General features: G+C 42.4%; 1 protein-coding gene across 1 annotated transcript in view; it reads right to left on the bottom strand.

Annotated features, from left to right (window-relative positions):
- PDE10A (phosphodiesterase 10A) overlaps positions 1 to 13,060 on the bottom strand; it is a 158,784-nt gene that overhangs the window by 109,975 nt on the left and 35,749 nt on the right. The window contains exon 3 of the mRNA XM_015421576.1: positions 8,881 to 9,009. Within this exon, the coding sequence (XP_015277062.1) occupies positions 8,881 to 9,009 (129 nt within the window). The remainder of the gene's footprint in view (positions 1 to 8,880; positions 9,010 to 13,060) is intronic.

Here is a 13,060-nt window from a genome sequence, read left to right as displayed (position 1 = left end):
AGACTTTTACAGTTCAAGTATATAATATCAATTGGGTCACTGTTATGTAGCTGTTTTTCACTTTCTCAAAGAATTTCAAAAAGTTGATGAGGCAGGATTTTCCTCTGCAGAAACCATGCTGATTTTCCCTCAGCAGGCTTTGCTCATTTACATGCCTAATAATTCTACTTTTGATTAACAATTTTTTTACCGATTTTGCTGAGACAGATTCTAGGCTAACTGGCTTCTAATTACCTGGTACCCCCTCTGGATCCCTTTTTAAAAATCAATGTAACTTTTGCTGCTCACTAGTCTTCTGGTAAGGTAAAGGTAAAGGTTCCCTTGCTCGAAAGCCAGTTAAATCCGACTCTAGGGTTGCGGTGCTCATCTCCTTTTCAAAGCCGAAGAGCCAGCGCTGTCTGAAGACATTTCAGTGGTCATGTGGCCGGCATGACTAAACACCAAGGCGCACGGAACGCTGTTACCTTCCCCACCGAAGTGGTCCCTATTTATCTACTTGCAGTTTCTTGCTTTCGAACTGCTAGGTTGGCGGGAGCTGGAACTAGAGATGGGAGCTCACTCCATCATGCGGCACCCGGGTCTCAAACTGCTGAACTACTGACCTTCCACAGCCTGCAGTTCAGCATCTTAATCACTTGAGCCACCGCAGCTCCTAGTCTTCTAATACAGTGGCAGATTTTAGTGACAAGTTACTAGTAAATGTTAGGAGAACAATATGTTCACATTTGTGTTCCCTAAGAACTTTCAGGTACATGCCATCAGCATCTGGAAACTTAGTAGTTTGTAATTTCCTCAATAGGCCTAGCATCTGGAAACATAGTGGTTTGTAATTTCGCCAACAGGTCTAGAATGTCATTTCTCACCACCTCAATTTGACTTATTTCTTCAGTCTCCCTTTCCGAAAGTAGCGGCTGTGGCATGGGTATGCACCCCACACCTTCCACAGTGAATACAGATGCAAAGAAGGCATTGAGCTTCTCAGCCATCTCCCCATATTTCTTTAGCAATCCCTTTTATTTCTTGGTCATCAAGACACCCAGCACACCACCATAAAAGAGAACTCATCTCAACTCTCCTGGCAATAGCCTGCTTAACCATTGCTACTAACTGAAAATCCCCTGCAGCACCATCAGTAGCAGCCTGGCAGGACAAACTTTGGGAACATTATGTAATAGCAAAAATTTCTGATTCACTCAAGAGTTCACAATCAGACAATCCACATCTCTCCAAGTTTGTTTCTACCTGGTACCCTGTTGTCTCCTACTTACAAGCCCTAGTCAGCACTCCCAACTGGTGCAACATTATCTACATATCTCACTAAGTTGAAGACCACAACACCTCTGGTTGGCTTTGTGAGCAACACTGCAAAATCATTTATGATGTACAGGAATCTCACTTCTACAATATGATACCAGAACGTGTTTACCCAGTCAATATGAGAGTAGCTGTGAAGTCACCCAGTATCACAACATTATCTGTTCTAGTTACCTCCCTTATTTCTTTCTCCATCCTCAAGGATTTAATCAGGCAGGCAATAGTACACTCCCACTTTTAAGTAACCCTTAGAAACCAGTATTTCCACCAATATCTCTTCTGTTGGGGAGTTCATTCCCCTAATGTTTTCTAGCTTAACTGAGTCTGATATACAACATAACACCTCCACCAACATGTCCCTCCCTGTCCTGTCAATGCAGCCTATGTGCAGGGATGACTATATCCTACTGATTTCCCCCATTCTACCAAGACACCTACAAGACACCAAACAATCCAGCTCCCCATCTTGGTTTGGCGGCTTCTAGCATTGGCATATAAACACCTATATCATATTTCCCTCTCCAATAACCATAGCCTCCCTTCACCCCTTTGTCTCCACACATGGTCCTCCTTTGTCATCTGTACAGGATTTAGCCCACAGGGCTCTTTTTGTAACAGGAACTCCTTTGCATATTAGGCCACACCCCCTAATGTAGCCAATCCTCCAAGAGCTTACAGAGCTCTTCTTACAGGAGCTACTGTAAGCTCTTGGAGGATTGGCTACATTAGGGGTGTGTCGCTTAATATGCATGCCAGTCTAGGAATGAATCCTGTACTTATCAGTACATCAAACAACAAACCCAGAGGTAGGCTATACCCTCTCGGGTTTTCAGAACAATATGCCACCAGAACCTCTTTTCACTAGTCCCCGCCTTTCCTAAGGGAGAGATTCCAACATACCTGAGGGACCGTCTTTCCCCATACAGGCCCCAAAGAGCACTTCGGTCGGGGTCACAGCACCGTTTAGTGACCCCAGGCCCAAAAGAGGCCAGGCTAGCTACCACAAGGGCCAGGTCCTTTTCGGTGGCGGCCCCTATCTGGTGGAATGAGCTCCCGGAGGAGATCAGGGCTCTGCAGGAACTTTTACAGTTCCACAGAGCCTGTAAGACGGAGCTCTTCCGCCAGGCTTTTGAATAGGGGCCGCCGCCACCACTACCACCACCGTATATCTGCGGAGCAGGACCACCGGGGATGGGCCTTTGGGAAGTGGGAACATCATGGCTCATGCCATCTCCCTGTGGAGTTGGATTCTATCATCGGACCTCCTCATGACATGTAAGGGAGAATGTGTAATCTAGTCCTTCGTGTATCTGTGAGATGTTATATTTTTAGCTTGCTGTTTTATTGTACCTGTTTTTATAGCACCTTAGTGCCTTGTAAGCCTCCCTGAGCCCGCATGTGGGGAGGGCAGGATAGAAATAAAATGAAATAAAAAAATAAAAAATAAATAAACCCTTAGTTGGCATCTGGGATTTAACACAATAGCAATTCTATCCAGAGGTGCACACTCTTACCAAGGTAGCATATGTGGTCAGGGTTAGGCACCAGGCTTAGACTTGGAATTCAGTTACAACATCAAAACCAATTTAGCAATAAGGAGAATCTTTATTCAGTACAGAGCTTAGCATAGACTACCAGAGATTACAAAAATAACAAAGGCTAGGGCTGTTTGCCTTAACTAAACATTAATGATTCATAGTTACCACGTCAGGAGTATTCATCAGTCCAAGATAGTGCCAGTACCAAGGGATTTTGAAGGGAAATCCCATTTTTGCACAGCCATGTGCTCCAAGTCACAAAGCAACTCTTTGTTTTCCAAGAGACAGCATTTCCAGGCGTCATAAAACAGACAACGACAAGAGGAGGAAGGGAGAGCTAAGAGACTCACTCCCAGAGGGATCAATCAATTATAGCCCAATTCCAGTCACAAATTAGCTGTGGCCATCAGCCAATTGCGAGTGGGCATGGGTGTGCCCAATTGTTGGTTGCCATAGCTGCAACACAGGAATGGCTAGAAATTTGGAGCCCCTCCTGCAGTCAGGTGACCCAAACTCCACAGCCTCTTTATTGCCTACGTGACTTCTCGCATGTGGGGCCTAGTGTGGAGCCTTACAGTCTAGCTTCTAGCATGGAAGTGTGAAAAATGTGGGTTATAAAGTTGTTCAGGCCATCTGGCCCACCATTTGGCTTGCAACAGGAAATAAGGCACAGCATGTTATCAGAAAGACATCACAGGAGAAGGCAGGAGACTTTTAGAAATCAATTTGTCATCTTATTCTCACTCCCAAATTCTACTGTGCTCCTACCAATACTTCCTTGAATGTTTACACTATCCTCCCTTTGGAATGAGCTGCACCAAACTAGAGGTTCCCCAGCTCCTCTAGGCTTCCCACACACACACGCACACATACCCAGGGATTAGTTTAAAACCTGCTCTGTCACCTTTTTGACATTGTGCCAGCAGAATGGTTCCCTTTTGGTTCATGTGAAGCCCATCTCTTTTGGAGAGGTTCAGATTGTTGCAGAAAGTTCCTCAGCACTTAATAATTTTAAATCCTTCCTCCTGGCACCAGCTTCTCATCCATGTGTTGAGACCCCTGTTCTGTGCCTGTCTAGCTGGCCCTGCACATGGAACCAGAAGCAATTCTGAGAACACTATCATTCAGGTCCTCAGAATACACAGGTTCTCTCTTGCTCCCCCTCAACCTCCCCTGCTCAACTTGCCTGTTAAGCACTGTTCAAAAACACTGGATGCAAGCCTCCAGGAAACCTGTGTGTTTTCTTACAGTCAGACCTGTAATGGACTATGCTTTACAGCTGTGAGCTGTGACTCCACCCCCGGGTGGAGTCTTAAAGACAATAGCAGGCAGCTGATTGACCTCACTCAGCAGAAGCAAGATAATGAGCTTCTAGAGCACTCATCACCAAAAGCTAGAAGACTTTCAGACAGACACACCCAACCCCAAACAGTTCAGGAATCACACCTCAGGACATATCTCTCTCACACACTTACCTCTCTTTGCCTTACACACCAATTTGAAGTTCAACTCCCCTGTTAGAAGACCTGTTAAAAGGCATAGGATGAAAAACCTGGGGTGTAAACCCCCAGGAAACATGTTTGCCCTCTTACAGACTCAGACCTGGCAGGATATAATGGATGGATATTATGGAATTCATTCTGCAATTAATGAGGCCCTGTGCAGTTTCTCCTGTATCTAATGAGGAAGGGGTGGGGAACTGACAAGAGATCAGGCTAGGGCTGGAGGAAGGTAAGTATGAACTCCTCCTGAGCTGAGCCCAAGATCAGAGATCTGGATGCAATTCGAAATGGGGGTGAGGCTTTTTGAACTGGGAGAAGGGACCACATGATAAGCACCTCCTGCAATTTACAGATTATAGTATAGGGGGCATGCGTGATGGAAGAAAGTAATAACATGGACAGCTTCCACTTCCTGAGAACCAATGTTTCACAGGCCTGCTGACCTCTATGGATTTGGCTTTAACTTAAGAACAAATTGTAACAGTCTCTGTGTTTGTTTTCACTATACTGTGAAATCTTTGGGAAGATTTCAAACTGAGTGCAAACTTTTTCACCCTTTTGTATTTGCCCTTCATACCTACTACAGTGCTCTGACTGCTTGTTTTTTTGTACATAATTTCACCTTTATGTGTTAATTGGTTCTTTTATAAGAGAAAAATAAAAACACCAAAACAATATCGCTAAGAAAGACAATGATACTAAACATCTGTGATTTCTGTGCTTCTAGGGTTAATCTGCCACAGAATATAAAATAGGCTGGCGCACTTTCTTGTTTCTATGTTCCTGAATACACTGAAAACAAACAGACTTTTGCTGAACGTTGAAGTGCAATTCTCAGCATCTGCAGAGAAGTCAAGAAGACTGAACAGTGCACTCTTTTCAGACCAGCTGACAAGGGAAACAAAAGAAAATGTCCCTTGGGAATCATCTGCTAACGTCAACAAGGGTAAGGGGATCATTAGCAGCAGAAATGATAGGTTACCACATGGGAGACAGCAGTGATCCAGTGTGGAACAGATTTACGTCAAGGGAACCATCTCATTCTCTCTTAAGGAACTCTACGGTAACTACAACATACGTACATTTGTATTAAAGACATATTTTATTTATTGTACTCCAGGGACTGAAAATATTACACTGAGCAAATGTTTGCGTGTCCACTGCACAAACACATGCATTGGAAAAATGACCAGAACATAAATTCCTTCTTTTCAGAACAGCTAAAGAGATTTGGCTGGAATCATATCCTGCCTTATATAAAGGTTCCAACTACATGCAACGGAGACAGATTCTTCTGCTTATACTCAGGTCTGACCTAATCACACATCAAGTAGAGAATCTGATTTTTGAAGCATGTGGGTACAGTATGCATTTATTCTTCCAGCTGGCAGCATAAAGAAGCCTTGCCAAAGTTCTCCGTGTTTAATGTTATACTTCAGTCACCTCTCTGAATAATGTAGAAAAAGAGCAGCAATCTTTTAAAATATTTGGCAAAGGGTGCCTTCTTACTGAAAAACACACCTTCTTCTCTTCTCTTACTGCGCAATGCACATTCCTTGCTTCGACAGTCTACTCTGTTCAGCTCACGCCTTGTATTATCTGTGTAGTTAGCTCTGCCTCTAATCCCTACCCACCTCACCTCTGAAATCGGGGATACAGAGAGCGGGGCTTGAGAGGCAAACCTTAACTGGTGAGCTGGATAGTATGGGAGATGGTCTTTCCATTTGAATGCTGTCTTTGCTGTATTCTAGTCCACAGGGCCCCAACAAGTGTTAATACCTCTGTGTGTGTGAAGCCTTGTTCTTGTGCATGTTAAGTAATATATAGTAAGAGTTCTCCAGGAATTTGATGGGGGAGAGGGGGGCTGTCTGTGGGAATGAAAGAGGGGGGGAAATGGAGCTTTTGTGCTGGTTGTTTTGTTTGTGTTTATGATTCTGAAATTCTTGTTTTTGCAAATACTTAACAGTTCAATCTGTAATGTTTTAGCCATGTGGCATGTTGAATTTTTATGAGTAAATACATTTTTATCTTGAAAATATTTTATGTCCTAAATAACCGGAGGATGATAATAACTGCAGAGGATGTGCTATAGTTCCCTCTCTTGTGTCTCCGTTTTCTAAGAAGTGGATGCTACTATCAGACATAAAGGGTCAGTTCTGACAAATTTACCAAGTATACGTGATGGGCAACTGGAACCACAACCACTACCTTCATTCCCACAGAAATGTCCTATAGGCCTGCTGGACATCCAAAGCATGGGTGTCTAATTTGCATGGGGCCTGAATGAGTGATAAAACTCTTCTGCCAACCATTCCTATTCTAGTACTGTATATTATTATTATTTATTTGATTTATTAATCACTCCATCCCAGCGTACATAGTCATAATTTTTAGAAAGCATTTTTCTACTATATAACAGAATATATTGTACACTGCGGTGGAGCCATGGCACAGTGGTAGAACATCTGTTTGTATGCAGAAAGTTCCAGGTTCAATCCAGTTTTAAAAAGGATACAAGTAATATGGAAGACTTTTACCTGAGACCCTGCTGCCAGTCAGAGTAGACAATACTAATTTTGACAAACAATCTTCTTACTCTGTATAAGGCAGCTTCATATGTTTATATATGTTTAGAAACATAAGTACAGAAAAGCAATATTTGTTACTAATATAGTATTAATGGGTGTAATATAGTCTTAAAGGCAGCTAAATAACAGCTTGAGAATATTAATACCCTATGTCACTATTTCATTTTCCACAGTAGTGGGAGGCAACAGAACATCAAGAAGTTACTGAATAATCATACTGCATCACCATGTTCTTTACAATTCCCCTGAATTCCATTTGATTATCTAGATCATATAACTATATATATATATTTAAAAAACTAAAAGTAATGTATGTTTCCAGCTCCTAACTATTCAAAAACTAGCTGTACTACTGTTCGATTCAGAGCTGTAGTCAAATATCTAACTTTGAAAATGAATACGAATTACTGGGTTACATTCTAATGCTATTTGTGTTCTATATTAACACAATGTTCTCTATCAACCATTATAACGGCCTGTAACTTCTAAAATTGCTAGAATAAAATCACCGAAGTGAGCTCAACTGCAGATATACTGTGCATAGACTGTCTCATAGGGAGGGGGTCTGGTTGGCTATATGTGAGGCACATACTGACCTCCCACTACCTACGCTGCACACTTGCACTGCCTGCACCAAATTAGAAAACCAACTACTGAATGCCACAAGCATTATTGACACTCCTGTTATGATATGGGATCTGTACTAAATCTAGTATCCAAACGGAATAGGACAAGAAATATCAGGAAACCAACTACTGAATGCCATGTGTCAACAGACCACAAGCATTATTGACACTCCTGATATGATATGGGATCTGTACTAAATCTAGCATCCAAACGGAATAGGACAAGAAATATCAGCAAAGAATACAGCAAAAGTAAGGCAGTGATCAATCAATTCAATTATTTCCAGGGGTTCAAATCTAGATGTTAGCAGATCTCAGACCACCTAAACCAATACTGATAGAGAAGACAATGTAATCATGTCAGGTAAGAAAACGTTCTTCACCACCATTACCAACACCCCATATGCTTCCAAATGGACTCTATGGCATGCTTTGTATGATTAAGCATTAAGTCTTCCACCAATGAAATCCAGATATGAGTGCTTAGGGTTATTTCAGACATTACACACAGACTCAAAAGACAGCTGCAACTAATCATGGCTTCCTGGCAACTGCACTTATATGTTACATGTGTTTGTATCTGTTGAGTCTGCATTTTATGGTTTTAGAAGTACATCTAAGAACATGTGAACTAGCTCACAAGTTTTTCCCTTGGCTTGTGCTTATTCAGGCTTCCTGGCAGGCTAGTAGCCACATCTGGTGGTGTCAGCTGAAATTATTATACTTTTGTTCCAGATTTAGACTTATGAAAGTTCACTCATAAAGTGAGTCTTGTACAGTTAAAAGGTAGTAAAACATCCACAATGGTCTCCAGCCAAAATAAGGCTGCCCGAACACTAATAATGTGAATGTAAATGTGGATGACTAATTGTAATGTTAGTCAATGGAAAATTGTTTTACTGTATTGCTCAAAAACAGCAAGTACATTTATGATAGATTTATTTTCATATTGCAAAGCAAATGAATATGTTGTAATGTGTGCGGACTGCCATGTTTAAAATCCCATTTTATATTCTGGAAGAAATAATAACTTTGTCATTTTGAGGCCTGTTTTGGACAAACAAGTACTGTTCAACAAATACAAGTACTGTTGAATAGTACTGTTGCCATAAAAGGCAAACATGAAACTGGAGGCGGGGAGGTCTATGAGATCACTCACATGAGAGTTTTCAGGATCATATGTGACCTTCTGCCCTTCAGAATCTCTACCTCTGAATATGCAGGAATGAGAGTATAGCAAAATGCTATTCTAAAATCAGCCTATCACTAAGTGATGTTTCTTCAGAGCTTCCAAAATGAACAAAGATCCTACCTTCCTTTGCGTTGCATTTCCTTTGCAGCCATTTCTCTATTGTCTCAGCACTAATACTTTCTGACACAAATTCATCCAGTACCTGCGGGTGAAGAGAAAGATAGGCCTTCACTTTTTCATCTGTCAGACCTGAAAAAAAGAGAACAATAATGTATACTTTACTGCTGTTTTAATGAGAAATTTATGGAAAGGATTAAAAAATATTAGGAGTGGAGCCTGTTGTACCAGATATTTCAGACAGAGAAGTGGCTCTACAATAGCTGTTTAATCAGGAATTGCCATGGTTAGCACACCCAGTTTTTACGAGCAATCCTGGTGTCACTTAAATTGACCCCTTTTGCATTCCAATATTTTCTGTGTTGTCTATCGGGTTTGATCTGTGGTATTTTTATCATAAAATTCAATTGCAGCATTAGAGTGCCCTGTGTGGACAGTCAAAGTGCTATTTCAGCTTCCCAAGAAGACTGTTCTTTTGAATTTTTCTCTATTCCTTCTCCTTTCAGCTTAATTAATTCCCTTTCACAGCTGAATGGTTCAGTTAAACATCCATGGATCATTGTTGTCCTATTATAACAGGGCTGCCAGGCCCTCTCCAAGAGGGGGGGGGAATTCCCTTACTCCAGAGCCCCTCCTCCAGCACCAGTCAGCTGGCTGCTGGGGGACTCACTGGCAGGAAACCTAGGCCTAGGCCTGTGTATCCAGCAACACAGCAATGTTACTTCTGGCATGCACCAGAAGTGGTATCATCATGTCAACAGCAGTGCAGGGATGCCTTGGTATTTGGGCAAAAACCCTATGGTAAAAATGACAGAGCATCCCCATGTTGCCAGTGACATGATGATGTCAGTTCCAGTGCAGAAGTCACACTGCTGTGCTGCCAGCCTTGTTTTTCCTGCTGGAAACTCCCCACCCCAGTGGTTGCCGGGTTCCTTGTATTATAATCATAAAAGAAGCTGGCTATCAAGTAAAAAAAAAAATGGCCCTACATCCCCAAGAGAAGAGAAAATAACAACCATTATAATTCAAGAGTGCTACAAGATAACCGGCTAGCTAGGAGAGAATAGGAAGTTATTAATTAGGCTGTAAACAAATACAAAAGGAAAATTATAGGACTTTGTGAAGAGGGACTTGCTTCCAAGCAGACATAGTAAGAGCTTGCCGGGGGGAGGGGGGATTTTATGGGGAATATAGATAAGATGCTTCCCCTTCCTCTTTGCTGAGTGGTGCCTTCTTTTTTTCTTATTCTCTTTCTATTCCCCAGATGTTAAAATGTATATAGATACATTCTGACTCATCCTAGGATGTGAAAGAACTGAAAACCATGTGTTGGTATATGTCTGAATACGACACACATGATGCTGATAAGAATTCAAAACACATAAACTGTTTTACTTCACTCCCATGGGAAAATGTTCAAGTCAGACTGTCAGGGGGTTCCAGTTTTACACTGGGCAGGTAAAAAGGCAATACAAACGAGGGAAACTTGGTATAACTATATACAGTGGTTTGTGACAAAAATGTAGCTGTTTTGTTCTACAAACAGTTGTTTGTGACTGTTAAGAGAGATCGCTTTCCTGTCACTAAAATAAACAGACACAAGCTTAGTTGACACAAAACTACTAAAGTCTGTTGAGGCAGGAATATACACATAAATTCAAATTTTCCATCACTATCACCCTTCTTTCCTAGGTGCTATTTCACTGAGGGGGGACTACAAGTTCCACTTCCCTTTCTATATTTCAGAATCCTCCCAGATCCTTCTCTCTTCTCTCTACTCCCCCCACCTTCCTTCCTAATTGACACTCTCGACTGAACTCATTCAGGTAAAAGAGTAAAATTCTTTCTGAACTCCATCAATCAGTGTTTTCAGAAGGATATAATGTATCTGTAATTAGCTGTCCATCACAGTAGATTAAGCACTGTGTAGAACCACAATTTTAAATTAGCTCAGAGCAGAAAAACAATGCAAAAGGTCACAATATAAGAACCAGACTGAGAATTTACGGTCACTCATTTGAAACACGACAACTAGGTGGTATAGTGGTGCATGATATGTTGATATGTATATATCACATGAACGACTACTGCAGAAGAAATCCATGAGCAGGAAGCCAAAGGTAAATAAACTGGTGCTGTGCCTGCAATGAAAAGTGCACAATACCAATGGGACTCTATACAGAGGGCACAGTGTGTGACAGGCCTTGAAAGTGGGCTTAAGCTAAGTAGATGAGAAGTAATTAGAACAAAAGAGGAATTTCAAACAAACAAGAAAGTAATCAGCATTAGATTCTGCAGAGGAAGGCAATGGCAATCCACCTCCGCCTCTCACTTCACTTGAAAGCCCCTTGCTGGGGTCACCATAAGTTGGCTGCAACTTGATGGCACTTACGTATGTAATCAACATTAAAAAATGAAGTTCATTAAAGAAACAGGCTAATGAGAAAACACTGAACTTTGTGGGAAACAAGCCAATGAAATAAATGATTTCAAACACACACATACTTTTATCTTCTAAAGATCTCAGGTGTATATAAAGCATGTAGTAGGAAAACATCAAAAAGCTAAAACCAGAATTGCTAGACATTCTCTCTCTCTCTCTTGCGCGCACACACACTGAAAATTAATCAGCTAATAGAGACTGAGGCACTAAATGTACTTCCAAAGGGACTAAAAGCACTTCTCAGCAGCTCTCTGTGAGTGACCATCAAGGTGGAGAAGAAATGGACCAAAAGAGGCATGGGGTCAACTAAAGCTGCACTAAGCTGCATGGTACAAGTACAAATACAAGTACTGACTTGGAGCATATCCTTGATATGTTTTCTGATTATCAACTCTGAAAGTATTATTATTTCTGAATGAGGGTTCATTGGATAGGATCCTAACATTTCCTTTCTCAGAAGAAGGGCCTCCATGCATAGAAGCATGACTTCCCCACCCCACCCCCTCCTGCCACAGATAAAAATGCCTCCTAAAATGCTGCTCTGGGGGATAGGGAACGCACCCCGAGGAGCAGCATGAAGAGGGAGCTGGAAGGCTGCCATGGGAGAGATTTGCACCCCCCTTGATATGCATGGCTCCAACACAAGGTTTTCTGATTCTAGTAGCTGTTACAACCCTCACAACAACCAATGTGTGTGTGTGTGTGCATGCACATATATCATTTTAGCATCCTTTATACTGTATACTGAGGAGCTGCGGTGGCTCAAGTGGTTAAGATGCTGAACTGCAGGCTGTGGAAGGTCAGTAGTTCAGCAGTTCGAGACCCGGGTGCCGCATGATGGAGTGAGCTCCCATCTCTAGTTCCAGCTCCTGCCAACCTAGCAGTTCGAAAGCAAGAAACTGCAAGTAGATAAATAGGTACCACTTCGGTGGGAAGGTAAAGGCCTTCCGTGCGCCTTGGTGTTTAGTCATGCCGGCCACATGACCATGGAAACGTCTTCGGACAGCGCTGGCTCTTCGGCTTTGAAACAGAGATGAGCACCGCAACCCTAGAGTCGGACTCGACTGGCTTTCGAGCAAGGGAACCTTTACCTTTACTATACTGTATACATCTGGATTGAGGTGGGATGGCAGCCTTTTACCATCTCTGGCTGATTAGGCAGTTCCCTTCCTCAAACGTGGTGACTTGGCAATGGTAACGGTCACCTCAAGATTAGACTATTGTAATGCACATGGGGCTGCCCTTGTCCCAAAGTCAGAAGCTACAGTGGCCAGGCTGTTGTTGGGCCTATCTCCATGAGAACACATCCTGCCTGCGCTGAAACCATTGCACTAGCTGCCTATAGCATCCCGAATTCGCTCCAAAACAGCCATTTTATCCAGGGGAACTGATCTCTGTCACCTGGACAAGAGTTGTAATTCTGGGTGATCTCCAGTCCTCATCTGGAGGCTGGCAATGGTGGTTCTCATGGAGGACCCTCCTCAAATCCCACCCTCTCCAGGCTCCACCTCTCAAATGTCCCGGAATTTCCCAACCTGGAGTTGGCAACACAATTTCCTTCCCACCCAACAGCCAACCTACCTTTATCTGCCTCTCTATCTTCAGCTTTCCGTCTCCACCATCCTCCCCCACAGCCTCTCCCTAAGAAAATTAGTCTTTCTTCACAGTGGGCACCAAAGCAGCTTAGATTATTCTTTCCTCCTTTTTATCTGCACTCTGGGACTCACAACGTTTGGTTAG

This window comes from Gekko japonicus, unplaced genomic scaffold (assembly GCF_001447785.1).
Source record: "Gekko japonicus isolate JY-2015 unplaced genomic scaffold, Gekko_japonicus_V1.1 scaffold1496, whole genome shotgun sequence".
NCBI classification, from domain to species: domain Eukaryota; kingdom Metazoa; phylum Chordata; class Lepidosauria; order Squamata; family Gekkonidae; genus Gekko; species Gekko japonicus.
Note: the sequence above shows the minus strand (reverse complement) of the source record. Positions and strands in the feature narration are given on the sequence as shown.